Here is a 15801-nt window from a genome sequence, read left to right on the forward strand (position 1 = left end):
TTAAAATTATCTGAATAGCAGCACTCTAGGTCAATACATTTGCTTCCAAATTCACTTTATTCTGGAGACTTAAACTTGTTTATGCATGTTAACTGGACAGCTTTTGTATAGGTTTGTTTATTGTTGTTTTGTATATATAACTTGTTTTTGTGCCGCGCCCCTTCAAGTCAGGTTTAAACTCAACAAGATTTTTACCGAATGAGAAATGAAGAGCAAAGTGAGGCCTGTTGCTTTTGTTTGTCTGTCTGCTGTTAGATTAATAATAATTTAAGGTATTTTTTTAGCTGCAGCCAAGTTTATATTCAGGTGTTTTTGCATGCATGTTTAAGGTATTTATCAGCTTTTTAAAGTCCCTATTTGTATCCTTTCTCACTTTAGCCTAAAGATACTCCAGAGATTTGTGTCCTCTTGTGCAGGATTTGAAATTCACAGCCAGGCAGAAAGTAAATGCTTCACCATCTCCTTTTTTTTTGTGATCTAAATACACATAAATCCCTTGTTTTTAACTTTACAACATGGAAAAGGTAAATTTGAAAGCACCTGGATGCAACTTCAGGGCCTGAATTTTGCAAATATTTGGCTGTTTTTTTCCTCCTTTTCAAAGTCCTTTGATTGGTTGGAGTCCCTGACAATCAATACTGCTACGGATCACCATGTTGAAATGATATGATCATTTGTGTGTGTGTGTGTTCAGTACCTGTGCCCTCGTACAGATTCTTGTAGAAAGGTTTGAGTGTTTTCTCATAGCTGATGGCGGTCTGTGTGTAGTTTCTTCGTAGAGTCGTCCATGTTTCCTCCAAACGACTGATCTGCAGACAGCAACCATCAACAAAGTGTCTTTTTTTAAAACTTTATGCCATATGTCAAAAAAAATGTTGAAGTGTTTTCTGCTTTCATGCAAACAAAAAGAAGGTAAAGTAGCAATGAATGATTGTTAATTGATTGATAATTTATGGGGAGAAGGTTATTTTTACACATTTATTCTATAAATATATATTTATAAAAATTATCACAGTATTTTATTTGAAGTATATATTTCAGTGTGTTTGATATCACGTTTGTGTTTCGTGTTACCTGCGGCAGATCCAGAGCCTTCATCAGGGCCGTGAAAGCGAACAGGTCACCCACTGTGTCCTTCAGCTCCAACGCGACCAGGATGATGCGATTTAAGGTGGACGCCCGCTCCTCCACGCTGCCCGTACATCCCAGAATATCCACAGCAACGCCTATCGCCATGGTGTGGTGCCTGGGAAACGGAGGAGAGGTGGATTATCGGCAGTGTAATGTCAGTGTCTGTTTTTGTTTCTCTCGCTCAGTTTCTAATCTGATCTTTCAGTGGCTGTCTGGTTGTTGCACAGAACAGAATTGACTGTCTGAAGGGGGAATTTACTCTCATTACAGGACGGCCTCCACGTTTATCAACCAGAACAGCACAATGAATCAGCAGGTATGAATCACTACTGACGTCACAGACTCTGTTAAACCAGTGGCTTCCAAACCTTTTGTAACCCCTTAAAATAAAGATTTCAGAGGTATTTCATATATCTTTTCTTTTTCCTTAAATCAATCTTGTGAAGTTGGGAATAACTGGGTTAATCTTAAAAATACAGTTTGACAATTTGGGAAATGTGCTTATTACCTTACGACAGTGCCAGGCTAGCTGTTTCCCCCTGCTTTCAGCCTTTATGCTAAGCTAAGCTAACCGCCTGCTGGTTGTAGCTTCATATTTACCATACAGACACGAGTGGTATCGACCTACCCATCAGAAAGCAAATGTTCCCTTTCAAGTTAATTGTGATTGAACTGTGTGAATGAGCTTTTTTATGGGGACTTGAACTTCCTAGAAACGTGTTACTTGATGTCATTCAACATTTGTGCTGTTTGATGTGTACCTTTCCATCAGGTCCAGCCTCAGCTGTCGACCGTGCGGCAGCGTCACCAGCTCCAGACCGGAGGACACGCCCATCTGACCTTTAAGCTCTGGAGTCACTCCGAGTATCCTGGCAACCTAGAGGGGAAAAAACGTTTACAAGAGGCTGTCAATTACATTTTGTTGTGTGTAATATTTGGTTTGAGTGATTCTCCTGCGTCATGAGGATCATTTTGTTGCAGCAGTAACATCAGCTGCATAACAGATGTAATTCTGTGACACACACGCACACTGTAACAGCACCAGGTAAATCTTCACCTCTAAATTAAGACGTGAATCAGTTACTGATGTTTTATAGATCAGTTATAAACTATTCATACAGTAAGAACAGCTTTCCCTGTGAAAAATCTCTTTGGTTGGTGTTTATCCTCTTTAGTTCATCAGTAAGACCTGTGAAGACCCTCTAAATAACACATTTGGTTTACTTTATGGAAACCCCAACAATTAGTATTAGCATCTAAAATACAACTGAAGTTTAGATGGTTTATGAGGAAGAGAGAAACCCATGATTATTCATTAATGAATAACAACATTTATAAACTAAATACAAAAAGACAAACATCAGCTAAAGGGATTTTTCACGATTTTGTAACAAGTTGAACAACTGATCTGCAAAGTCTTAAATTATTTATTAACCATTAAACAGCTACTGGTTACAAGTTACAAGTCTTAAAAAGTGAAGCATGACACAGGATTGTGTATACTTTCTGTTTGCACTTACTTTAAATGTCCAGTTACCTTTTTGTATATGTATATATTACATGTATAAAACTAATTTTAAAAAGTAGTATACATACATACTGGGTTTTATGTAGAACACTGTTCACTGTAGTTTACAGAAAAGGACCTTCTCTAAACATTACTTCCAAGAAGAGGAAGACTGATAATTCTGAAATTTCCAACTTACGACCTCTTTTCAGGTGCACAGCGCCAAATGTAAACAAAAAACATAGCTGACCGTGACAAACTGATGTGTCCTGTGTACACAATTGAACTCAAAGCAGTGTCCTTGGTGTTAAATAAAGTAAACCATCAACTAAAAGGCGATGTAATGTACAATTGCCTGTTTTTAATTAATATATACTATAATATAGTACAACCTGTTCTGCATGTAAATTGTTGTCACAATATGTGGCCATGTTATTGGGTAGCTGGTTATGATATACAGTTCGGGAAAATGTTAAAAACGCCATGTGAAAATATTAGAAAATATACAACTTTAACTGAATTTTGCAGATTACCTTCTGATGTAGCTACATGGGAATACAGTTAACGAGTAAAGTCACTTAAAACTGCAATCTTTTTAATTAACACCAAGAGCACTGCTATGAGTTCAACTGTGTGTATACAAGAAACATCAGTTTGTCACGGACAGCCAAGTTTTTTTGTTTGGTGTCGTGCACCTGAAATGCTTGGAGGTTGGAAGCTGGAAATTTCGACTGGAAAATGCCGAACCCCAACTTTGATTGGAACACAACAGGCCTTGGGGCACAGGCTGTTAGGCTGTGGCGTGCAGGCTTTCAGTCGCACACTATACTTTATTTATTTTCAGAAAATCCGAATTTTATATTTTAGAAAAACAGAATTGTGGCATACTAAATACACATACTAATCCAGCACCTGGTGTAGGAACCTTGATAGTCTGTCCACTAGAGAGCACCGACAAGTTTATTTTTCACCTTTAAAATTTCGGGCTCAGTACGTATTTGTGTCACAGTTCTCAAAGAAAGAAAATTCAGATTTGAATTTCTCAAATTGATATTGGCCTCAAAAATCCTCATGAAATGATATAAGAAGAAAAGAGGTAAAAATGCTTTGGAAATATCTTCAATATCTTTAATTATTTTATTAATATATTATAAAATGAAAGTTCCAGCAGTTATTTTGTGTTCAAAATAAGAACCTGTTCCTGGATTAATAAAATAAATAAAAAACTACTAAATTTTGCTAATATGCTACAAATGTTTGCTACTGGAAATGTGAAGTTTGTATTAAAGTGAATTAATTTCTAACCAGATTTAATGATTGTGAAATAAAGAGAAATAAAATAACAGCATTCGATAATTACACTGTGTGTGTGCTTACCTGGCAGTCGGCCATCAGCAGGTGTTTGGCTATACTGTGGTGATTGTGGCTGAGTAGCAGCTCCTTCGCTCTCTTTAGAACCACCATCTCCAGCGGTTTGTTTTCCGGCGGCAATAGTCGAGATCCGAACTCTGCCGGCTGGAACGTCGACTCTGTCTCTACGACGGGCCGCTGGAAACTGCTCCCCTCCCTTTCCCTCCTCTCGTCTTCGCCCTCCTCTTCCTCATCTTCGCTGGTGTTTTCTAAGGCGGCGATGGCGTGATGGTAGGAGCTTCTGTCCAGTCCTCTCTTTCCTCCCATCTCTTTCTCCTCCTGCCCCTCCTCCTCTCTCCCTCCGTCCCCCTCTCTCCTCAGTCTCTCCACGTAGCTGCAGAACGGAGGCTGAAGTTGGAGGGTGTCGACTGTGATGGGGTTATATTTTGATTCCTCCCACTCCAGCGGGCTGCAGGACCTCAGGTCTGCAGGACTCTGTTGCAGCAGTTCAGTTCGTCCTGTTTTTGCCTCTGAATCTGAATACTGACCCATTTCGGCAGAGTCTGGATGCAGGAGTTGATGATGAAACTTCAAGGGTTTGACTGGAGGAACAGGAGGGCCTGCGGTGGCTGAGGAGTAACAATCGCATCCATTAAGTATTAACATTAGCTTACTTCCAATTCCTTTCTAGTGGTTTCAGGAAATCAGAATGTATCAGAAAACAGCTACAATACTATAGACACTTAAAATCTAAATTGAACTTTATTGAGCCCATACTATATCTCCCACTTGGTAAAAAAACTACAGAAGCGTAAACAAACTGGTAGGAAAATTGCTGCAAAGCCACCCTCGCTAGCAGTTAAATTAAATCCAACAGATCCAGAGAAATGGTCAATATTTTTACAAACCTCTTAAAACTTATGGGGCAGTGATTGATTATTTGTTTAAAATGCTCCAAGTAAAGCTCTGTGACCCGAAAAGTGTCCAGTAAATAAAAACAGCCAAATTTGAAGTTATTAGTGCAAAAGTATAAATATAATATTATTTATAGTTACCTCCACTCCTCCACGCAGAACCAAGAGTCTCTACACTTGTGGCATCCAGGGGAGGTGCAGGTAGCCTGGAAGAGGTGGAGTCTGTGAGGTTGGAGGAGCTGGATGGGGGAACCAGTGGTTGAAGGCAGGGGGAGCGAGGCAGTCGAGCCACCGGCACCTTGCTGGGTTTGGGAGGAGGTTTAGGACACAGCTGGCTGTCGGAGCCCCGGATGGCCTGGCCTGGAAACACACAAAGAAAACATCAGTCACACAATATGTTTTATCAGATATACTTGATTCTTTATTCTATTAATTTAATCAAGTAAGTTTTGTTTACTTCTGATGATAAATTGGAATAAGAGAAACAAAGCGAAAGCCTAAGATGAAAGCACACGAGGACATGGTTACATTCGCATGATACAATGGCAGGAGCAAATAAGAAGAGTGTTTACACCTACAGGTACACACTTCAGTGGCATAGTGACTGGCTGGTTTTAATTGGCTGTAAGTATGACAGGTTTATTTTTTTAAAGCCGAACAAATAAAAGATGTGTTGATGTGGCGATTCAGAGGTGTGGAACAAGGCTATTTTTTAATCATTGATTGTTACCAGCAGTGATGTGTTTTGGTGTTGGGACTAAAACATATAAAAGATAGGTAAAACAGGAGCAAAAATGTTTTTTGTTCTTATCTACTTGACTGTCATTTATTTATTCTTTGTTTTTATTGCTTTATCTTTTGTATCTATTTAATGATTTTGAATGTCTATTTGCATCTGTCTCTTCTGTTTATTTTTTACATCTTGTGAAGCACCCTGTATCATTAAGAAACAATTTGCAAGGCCAGCTTCTGATTTGTCAAAATTCAGTATTTTGACATGTATACTGGTACTGAATGTGCAGGGGCACAATCTGATGCTGTGTAACATTCACACAATAAAGCCATTAAAATATGGCTTGGTGATCATTCTGTGGCCACACAATATACTAAACTAGATCCTGAACACACATTGTATTGTATTTACTCAGCAGCATAAAAATACCAGGTTGACAGGTGGTTGTGTAATATTTCTGAGGTTTTGTTTTTTGTGTGGTTCAGTTATCACACAGATACAGGGGATTTTATCTTCCAGGTCACCTTACCTGCCAGAAGCTCTGCAGACCTCCGTGGGACAGAGGGGCTCAGTGTCGGCTCACTGCCCGTCCGAAAGACTGGAGATTTGGGGTTGGGGCTTTGGAGGTGAGGGTCAGGAGGCTGCTGGGGCTGTGATTTAGATCCTGGGGAGAAGAGGACATAACAGAAAAAGGAAGGAAAAAGTGTGTAGACCAAGAGGAATAAAAAAAGAAAAAGAAGATGAGTTGAATTACGAAATTAGTTACACAGACCACTTGTTGTTGTGATTTAATCATCTAAATTCGATTTTTTCATAAACATGTACTGCACAATAAAGAGTGAAAAAAGGCTTCAATATGCTTCAAAGAAACAAGCCTTTTATAAAACCGAAGTAAACAGTTCCAAATAATAGCAAACAAAAGTGGGGCCAAAACCCTGCTGTCTGCCTGCATGGAGTGATACACGATGAATAATACAAAGCGTGTGTCTCTTACAGAAACATTCACAGTGATGCACTCAGTTGTACACAGAAAATCAAGTAGTTGTGTAAGGAATATATAAAAATGTACAAATCCCCTATTATTTTCACACCCGGCTAATCACTGCATAAAATGGGGTGAAACGGTCTGTTTTGAATAGTTTCCGTTGTTTCAGATGCTGTTAGTCGATCTGACAAGGACTGCGTCTGAAGCATTCGAAGTCCTTAACAATCTCACTTTCACTTACCGAGAGGCAGGTAACTTTCCGATTGGTGCGCCTTGAGCGGGCGGCGCCTCTCTTGGACCTGATTGAGACTTGCTGGTTGGCTTCCACACCGATCCTTCAATCTGAATGAAAGGAGACAATCGAAAATTAATATTAGTAAACATATTTACACATAAACATTCCTTTAGGGGAAAAAAAAAAAAACATATTTTAAATATGAATATAAAGGTTAACACTGCGAGAATAAAAAGCACCAATAATGAGAAAGAAACAAAGAAAGAACTCCTCTGAAGACCAGGACATCAACACCTTTCTTTTTGTACAAATACTTTTCTCTTTCCCTATACCCCTCTTTCCTTCTCTGTCTCCTAACATTTTTATCTTTTCCTTGCTCCTGCTCTGTCTCTTCACTCCATACATTATGCTTGATTTGTTACTATGCAGTGTGAAATTACACAGCTCTGTTCCTTCCAGCAGAAAAGCCATACACCATGATCTTTATTTATAGAGGACTTATGATACGTATGTAACATGTCAGATCTATAGCCTACTGCCTGAATGATGAATGTAAACAGGTCGAGGCACACAAGCTTAAAAGCAGGAAGGGATTTAAAAGGTTGTTATATGTCTTTCAGAGGGTGTGAGAGAGAAACAAAGAGAGGACGGCTGAGTAAAGGTGGGTCTCCATTATTTAAATACAGCAGACAACATTATTTGGTCTGTATCCCACTAACCACTTCCAGTAATAGCTTTGTGTTGCTTGGAGCTAAAAAGTACAACAGTCTTTAACATCTAACATCTTTAAATCTAACAAATTGCACAAGCTTAATACGTGAATGTCTAGAAACAACAAACACATCCATTACTCCAGCTGCTTTGGTGTTCATCAGTGTGTTAGTGGGTTTTTTTCTTGTGTATCAACCTGAGGTGGCTGCCTCGGCCCATGCTGTTGTCCTGGCAGTGTTTGCTGTCGTGCACAGCGTGTGTGTTGTCGTGTGTGTGTCCGTTTGTAATGTTGAGGCTGAGGCGCTTGTGAGTCCGCCTCTCCTGTGCCATAAGCCCCGCTGCCTCTCGATGTTTACTGGACAATCCGTACTTTTCTTCCAAGCAGCGTAGCGGCAGCCCTCTGTTAATTGGCTGGAAGATAATGGCTCCTACCACCTTAAATGTACAGAGAGAAGACAAAATAAGACAAACTACAGTAAACTCAACATATTTTCTCTCTCAAACCCTCTCTCTTAGTGGAATAAAGGATATAAAACGGTATAATTGCAGAGAAAGGGCACATATTAATGTCAGAAAGGCAGTTAAACATTTTATTTAATCACAACACAACAGTTTTTGGAGGGCATTTGAAATTCCGTTATGTCAACAGAAGAAGGTAGTATTTGCTCAACACTGACCAACAAGCCTGTTGTTGTTTTATCTGTTCCGATTAGGAAAACAAACTAACCACCAACAAATAAACTGTATTAAAGAACCTATGAAGATGTTTCCATAAAAACACTGTGACCAAACCCACCTGGGAGACAGGTTTTCTGTTGCCGACGTAGTATCTTATAAGTGCAGGGACATTGTCAAACCCTTCCCTTTCCAGCCGGTACTCTACTCTGGAGTAGGCTTCGTTCAACATCACTACCTAAAGGAGAGATGCAAAAAAGATTTTATTTACTTGTTATAATCTGGTTGTTCCCAACCCTTTTTTTATGAATCCTTAAAATGAAGCATGGCACTTGCGCCCTAATGTCACAACTTGCAAATGTCTACCAATTGTGACCACTTTAACCAAAGAGTGGCTTTTTACCTCTCAGATTTTTCACAGTAATTCACACGGAAATAACAAATATCAGAACATTTTCTGGAGAGAAAAAAATAAACCTAATTTTGTGTAGCAGAAATATGTTTCTGCTACAATAATTTTTTATTTACATAACTTAAAAGTGTATTACAATATTCTTCAAGTTAAATCTTCTTTAAGCTACATTTTAATCAAAGTAGATGTAAAAGGGCCGCTAAGGTTGCCGATCCCACAGAGAATCAACATCCCAGTCTGGAGTTTTTTCTATGAATTCTTACCTTTTTGTTGATTTTAAAGTGTTGGGCAGCATTTCGCCATTGGCAGGTCAGAACATAACTTTCTGGACTGGACAGCGAATCACGGATCAGGAAATCCCCGTCACGCTGCACCAAGTTTTCTGCAACCTGGAACAAAAGAGAGGATGACATATGGGTGCACACAACACACACACATACACACACACACACACAGTGTTTGTTTGTAGTCCAAACATTTCATTAAATCTAATAATAGTAGGTTGTTATATTGGTACCTTCTTTTTTATGTGCTTGGGGCCAGCTGGTGTGTAGTGGTTACATAAGACAGGACATTTAAAGCCTCAAACTATTACAATATTTATCCAGCTAAAAAATAATCAAATTAATTTACATTGATGTTTTATAATTTAACTTTCATATATGGGAAAAACACCCTTTGAGTCATTTAAACACAGAGATACAGTATGTATTGTCTGACAAAAAAGTTGTCTTAAGTCTTGCACTTTTGTACTTATGGCAGAGAGAGTTATCCGTGACAACTGATCTCCCCATATGTTGCACAACAAAAAAGGCTTTGGTTAAAAGCTCCAGAAAAGCTAACAAATAGACGTTAAGATTAACGTTATTTTGAGATTCGTTTGGTCAAACTGCTGTTTCCAAGGTTAAGAATGACTAATTAATTAGTTGGTCGACTGCAAATTAGTTATTATTTGTTTGTTTTTTAAAGCAAAAATACCAAACTTCAGCTTCGGAAATGTGAAGATTTGATGAAGCTTTTCTTTGTCATTTAGGATACACTTATTTGGGCTTTGCACGGATAAAAAAACAAGCAATTTTAGTTCATCAAAATGGCCATTTAAATTAACGGGCATCTTTAGTTGCAGCCCTCTGTGAAAACATAAACGTCACACAAGACTAAATGCAAAACTCTGTGATCGTTAACTTCCAGTTGTTATACAACAGGAACAGATGATCAATATTAGATTAAATAAAGCATTCACTTCACTGAATCAATTCACAATTAAAAGCAGAGCTGTAGGACGCGATGAAGCATACAATTCACAGACATGAGATTTACTGTTTCATTCAAAAATCTGAATATTTTGTTCAAGAATGAGTTCAAAATGTTTCTTGTAAAACTTTGTAATCTATCACACTCTTGTTATATTTACTGCCTCTCTTCTGACACACACACGCACGCCTAACCTTAACCCAATTGTAACCTGAACCGAAAAACCAAGTCTTAACCTCCAAAAACCAGTCTCTACCTATAAGGACCACAATTTTTGTCCCGATGGTAACACAAGTCCCCATTAGTTAGTGTGCATTCAGGTTAAAGTCCCCATATGGATATGAAAACATGAAAACCAGACACGCACACAAAACCCTTCACACACAGTTACAGACTTTAATTAAGCAAGTGTTTGTATAGTATATAATGGTAGTTTAGTTTGTCTAAGGAAACAGCTTATTAAAATGATTACATCTCAGAGCTGGCTTTCAGAAGGAACTCACAATCTCACACACACACACACACACACACACACACACACACACACACACACACACACACACACACACACACACACACACACACACACACACACACACACCATATAGAAAGAGCTTTTTATGCACTGACCTTATGTTATAACCCTGCTGAGGCCAATATTTAAGCTATAATCTTTCTGTAAGCACTGCATGTGCAGTATGGCAGGTTAATAATAGGTGATCTGGTTCAACAAGTTTTTAACCAGGCTTTTAAAGGGAGGGACTCATGACTCAAATGCATGTGTGTGTTACCTGTCTGGGTATGGCTCCGTGGTACCATGCGTGGCTTCTGGGCTCCTCACAGTTCATCTTTAGTTCTTCCTCCAGCTCTCTGCGAAGTTTCTCTGAAGGGCAGTCCAGGATGAACTGATCTCTGGAGAACTGCGATAAAACAAATATACAAAAACAGAACTTAATACTGTGGCTGACTTCTGTGGAAAAACACACAGAAAGAGACTCCATTGTCTTCATTCATCCATCCATAGTGTTGATGACAGCCGATGTTGAAACTTTCCTACACAGACCATCTGAGGAGGATTGTAGCGAAGACTCCAAACCTCAAGACTGACAATAATCATAAAACAGTTCCTTATTCCCTAAAACAAACAGTGATGAGGTCAAAGCTCAAAGGCACGGGAAAAGCAATGACAAATATTAAACCTGTGACTCTAGAGTGACCATAGAAGTTAAAAAGAAATATAAGGTAAAGAAGCAAATGCATAACAGAAAGGATAAAGGTAAAAAAAGAAGAGAAAGTACAAAGGAGGGTGGATGTGATTGTTTGCAAGGAAATGAAAAATAAAGACTTTTGTATTCTTTTTCTTCATTATGGTGTAGCAGAGTGGTTTCAGAGGGCTCTGACTATTTTGTTTTTAGATATCTAAATAGAAAAAATCATCTAGGAATTTATGACAAAAAAACAACAACAACAGCAACAACATTCAAGCCCCATTTCTATCCTGTTTATAATTTTATGACTCAGATGTATCTTTAACACCTTGGGATATCCCTACTCCTGGATTACTTATCACAGGTGGAGCAAACCACATAGCAGCAACAATTCAACAACACTATTCATACAACAATCACAAAGGTAATGCTAAAGCTAATGTTCAGCATACTTATTTTGTCACATTTCGGGTTCTGATAGTATATCTGATAGTAGTATAATATAAATTATGTAAAGCCATTTATTCCATTTCTTTGATACTGCTACAACCAGTTTCAACTACTGCAACTGCTACTACTAGTAGTACTCCTAACTAACACACATAAAAAGGAAAGACCGCTCAGTACATCACAGCAGCAACAAAACAATATGTAGTAAGGCACAACATTAGGGCTTGATGAATTGAAAAGCTTTTTAATGTACCTCTAACAGAAATGAAAGCCATCCTAAACAAGAAGCCATTTGACTTCACTTTAAAGAAAAACTGAATTCAAATCAAATCATGACTTTACAGTCTATACAACACACAACAATACCCTTAGACCTTTGTACTAAAACTAAATTAACTCAAGGTCACCCAAAACATATAAAGTGACAAAGCTAGCTACCAAGACAAGTGACAGGGAGAAACAGACAATAGTTTAATAATCACCTGACAGATGATGAAAAGATTGATTAGACAGTTTTATCCCGACAGAGAGGACACAGAGACCTGTTAACAACCTCACAGGATACAGAGTCAGCACAAATACCAGCAGTAAAACACACACGCCAAACACCAAAACATACACACTTACATGACAGCTGCTGGGCCTCTGCATTGTTTCTCTCAAGCAACATGCTCACACTCACTCTGTCTCTGTCCTCAGTGATTTTTCTCTCTCGGGTTTTCACCTGTTGCCTCTTAATATGTCATCATCCTGATGATCCAACTGCCCGGACCTGCCTCCATACACACCCTTACCTGACGTACGTAAACACACACAGTCACCTCCCTGATCTTTCGCCGAGTAGCTCTGACAGGTGAAACATTAATTAAATATTGTAAGTATAGTTTTAATTACAGTGTTCAGTGCTGTACAAAGACTTCCCTGTTTCATTAGTTAATTAAAGTATCCATCTGAGACAGATAATAGTGATAATAACAACAATAATATTTTATTTTTTAAAGCTGTAAAGCTGATAGAAGTGGTGCAGGCATATTAATTCGATGGGTGTTAATTTAAGTTTAAATAATATATATTACAGATTTGGGTGTTTTTATGCCCTCATATTTTTATAACAAGGACAATCCACAACACATTTATTGCACCCGATACAGCCATTTGTGGTGAATAAAAACATTACACTTCCCCTTCAGTCCAGCTCACTTTTGTTGTCATTGACCTCCTACAGAGAGCTGCATTTTTCTGTTTAGAGTTAGTAGTTCTATACTGATTTCCTGATCATTAATGGTACCTTTGGTCATGAAGGGTAATTTCAAGCAATTTTCAGAATTCACGATATTCCTGTGCTGCAGAAAGTACAGTCAGTTCTAGTGAACCTTCACAATACTTCCAAAAGAGAGACCCCTCGGAACTATTTGTGGCTTTAACACTGAATCAAATTGCTCACTGTCATGTGACACAATTGCTAGAACTTCTCATCCCACTGAGAATAAACATCAGTGTAGCTCCATGGAGGCTTCGGCCAAAAACAGGCTCAGACATTTTTCCCCATTAGTTGGCAGACTAAACCTTGGAGTAAAATAGAAGTGAAGATTTCGATACAAGGCCGAAAAGGCACATGTTGTTGTTTCTGTGATACCAAGAGACAAGTGAAGCTAACACGATAGAAATAGAAACATGATAAAATTTCCCTCTCATGTTCAAAAAAAAGCTTAATGCAGTTTCATAAAAGCTGAATTCAGCTTGCAAGCATTAGAAATTAAAGTTGATTTAATTTAAACAATGTGGAAGGATCCTGCGGTCACATTGTGATGAAGAAGAAATGCTTTCTGTGTTATAATATTTTTAAAAAAAAGCAATAATTTAAAAAATGTATTGCTTTCTTTGAATTAACAACCCAACATTGTGCTCCAAACAGCTCAAGGGAAACTGGAAGAGAGGTTCTACTGCAGGTGCTAGGTGCATGGTTTTATATTATGATAATGCTATGCTGTTTCTTCTTAGCTGTAATTTCTCCACTGGAAATCATAGGTAGCAGGTCCATGTGCTGGTGTTAAGAGACCTTTAAAGAAAACTGCCCGGGGACTCTGAATGAGCCTTGAAGACTCTAAGGATTGAGCTCTGAAGAAGACTTTGATCCAAAGCTGCATGGATGAAGCGGTTCAAGGCAGACTGAGCTCACGGTGAGCTACAAGAGAGTGCTGACATTTACACCCACACTCGAAGGGAATTATTGGGGCATGTATATGAAATTGGAAATATGTCTATAAGCATCCCCATGAAACTGAAACCTTGTGCATCCTTTCAACTCTATACTGCTTGTTCTCTCTCTCTGTGGCCTCTCTAACTCTCTTTTTCACATTTTCTGTCTCTCTCTCTAAAGTCATTAGAATAGACCACTCTGCCCTCAGCCTCCACTTCTCCATACATGACAGGAAGTCAGCGTATCCTATTACAGCTTCCACACAGAAAGCAATAGAGCAGAACACAACAGGCCCGGTGTCATAATGCACATGCACTGATTTTGTTTGTTTCTAGTTTGAAACAGAGACACAAACCAGTGAGAGCCTAACTTGTGTCATATGACTATGTGCATTGATGCAGCAGTGGAAAGTATTTAGAAGCAGTAGTGAGCGGTCATTGATTTCACTATATGGAGCATGATACTATTTACACGGCCACAAAGTTTTAAACAAACGAATAAAAATTACCTGAACTGAAAATGAAAATCTGTTAAATTAAATTATACTTTGCATCATCTTTATTTCCATTTTGTGCAGGTATCAAAACTATATAATAAGGGTTTTTTTCTGTTTTCATCTTGAGGATAATCTAATTAATAATAATACTAAAACTTTACTTTACCACTTTATTATTTAATTTACTAAATTATGTTATTTGAATAAACTCAGAATAACATTTGAGTGTGGGGACAATATGAAATGTCTTTATACAAATGTAAAGAACAAAAAATTAATGTGTGAGTAATTGACAGTTGATACCCAACCTTTCATTATTCTTCAATCATGGCGACAAGACTGTAGTCCACATATTGCATCAGTATATACAGTCTATTACCATATTTCACTGTGGCATTGGCCTCATCAGCAGCAGCAATTTAGGGTTCAGTGTCTTGCACACTTCATTATCAATTCTTTATCATTTTAGACTAAGGGATGAAGAGAGGATGAGATACGTACTTAAAAGTTTAAAAGGGGAAGAATTGGAGGTTGCATCACCTTTATTTATTTTCACTTTTTATTTTGTTTCTGAGTTAAAAGCAGTTGTAACATAATGATTTTAACTGATCTGCCTGAGCAGCATGCTTTTCCTGTTGTACCAGAATTATGCAACACATATAGATCTGAACTTGATAAACTGAAAGCATAAGAGCTGTTCGCTGTATTAATGTCAGTGTATTTGGCTTGTGTTAGAGCTCTAGTGAATGACAGATGCAATTGTTTTGTTATTGATTAGAGTCACATTTGTGATTACATTCATTACAACAGTCACAATAAAATGTCTTTATATCTGAAGGCACATTGCCAACAGGACTGAATAACAGAGGAGTGCTGTACGAAACAGTGATGCATGGCAGGAAGGAGGGATTAAGCGAAACAGAAACTATGGAAGAGAAACAAATGAATGCGTACAGAGGGAGGAGATGGTGGATAGGAGTGTTTTTTATAGGCTGGCCTTTAATAAGACCCTGCAATATGATGTCATCCTCAGAGAGCAGCTGCATTTATACTGTACCACCCTGTTTATATGGATCACAACACAGAACTAAGAGTACTGAGCACTGTAATGACATGTCTTTCCAACAACCTTATTTTCTAACATCCCCAGTGACAATGAGCCTCAGTGCACTTGAATTTTTGAACCTGTTTTTATCTATAATCACTGTGACGACAAGAAGACCATTTTTCTTTGACTGTGATCATCCCATGATAATGACGGAATTGAATCTCAGGGGTGAAGGTTAAGTGTTAGAGGTAGCAACTAACCATGTACTCTACATTTACTCAAGTACTGAATTTCAGTAGAATTTAAAAGGTATAGACACTTCCAAGGTAAGAACTTCCATTTCAGGAGAGGTTCCTGACAAAATATTGTACTTTTTTCTTCACTGTAACACTTCAATGCCCCTTATCTAGCAGTTATACGTGTCTAAAATATACATCAAAAGAATATTTTACTCTGCATTAAATTGCAGCAGTTTTCGGATACACAGACAAC

General features: G+C 38.2%; 1 protein-coding gene across 3 annotated transcripts in view; it reads right to left on the minus strand.

The window, feature by feature from the left end:
* bcar3 (BCAR3 adaptor protein, NSP family member) overlaps positions 1-15801 on the minus strand; it is a 79157-nt gene that overhangs the window by 2854 nt on the left and 60502 nt on the right. For all 3 annotated transcript variants that reach the window (XM_038715150.1, XM_038715151.1, XM_038715153.1), the window contains 11 exons: positions 10699-10827; positions 8917-9042; positions 8363-8479; positions 7763-8001; positions 6862-6962; positions 6165-6299; positions 5044-5262; positions 4016-4617; positions 1893-2008; positions 1075-1246; positions 698-809 (listed from right to left, as the gene is read on the minus strand). In XM_038715150.1, coding sequence (XP_038571078.1) covers positions 698-809; positions 1075-1246; positions 1893-2008; positions 4016-4617; positions 5044-5262; positions 6165-6299; positions 6862-6962; positions 7763-8001; positions 8363-8479; positions 8917-9042; positions 10699-10827 — 2068 coding nt within the window. The remainder of the gene's footprint in view (positions 1-697; positions 810-1074; positions 1247-1892; positions 2009-4015; positions 4618-5043; positions 5263-6164; positions 6300-6861; positions 6963-7762; positions 8002-8362; positions 8480-8916; positions 9043-10698; positions 10828-15801) is intronic.

The sequence above is a fragment of the Micropterus salmoides genome, unplaced genomic scaffold (assembly GCF_014851395.1).
Source record: "Micropterus salmoides isolate LMB-PRFRI ecotype aquatic unplaced genomic scaffold, ASM1485139v1 Ms_hic_scaffold_13, whole genome shotgun sequence".
In the NCBI taxonomy this organism is placed as follows: Eukaryota; Metazoa; Chordata; class Actinopteri; order Centrarchiformes; family Centrarchidae; genus Micropterus; species Micropterus salmoides.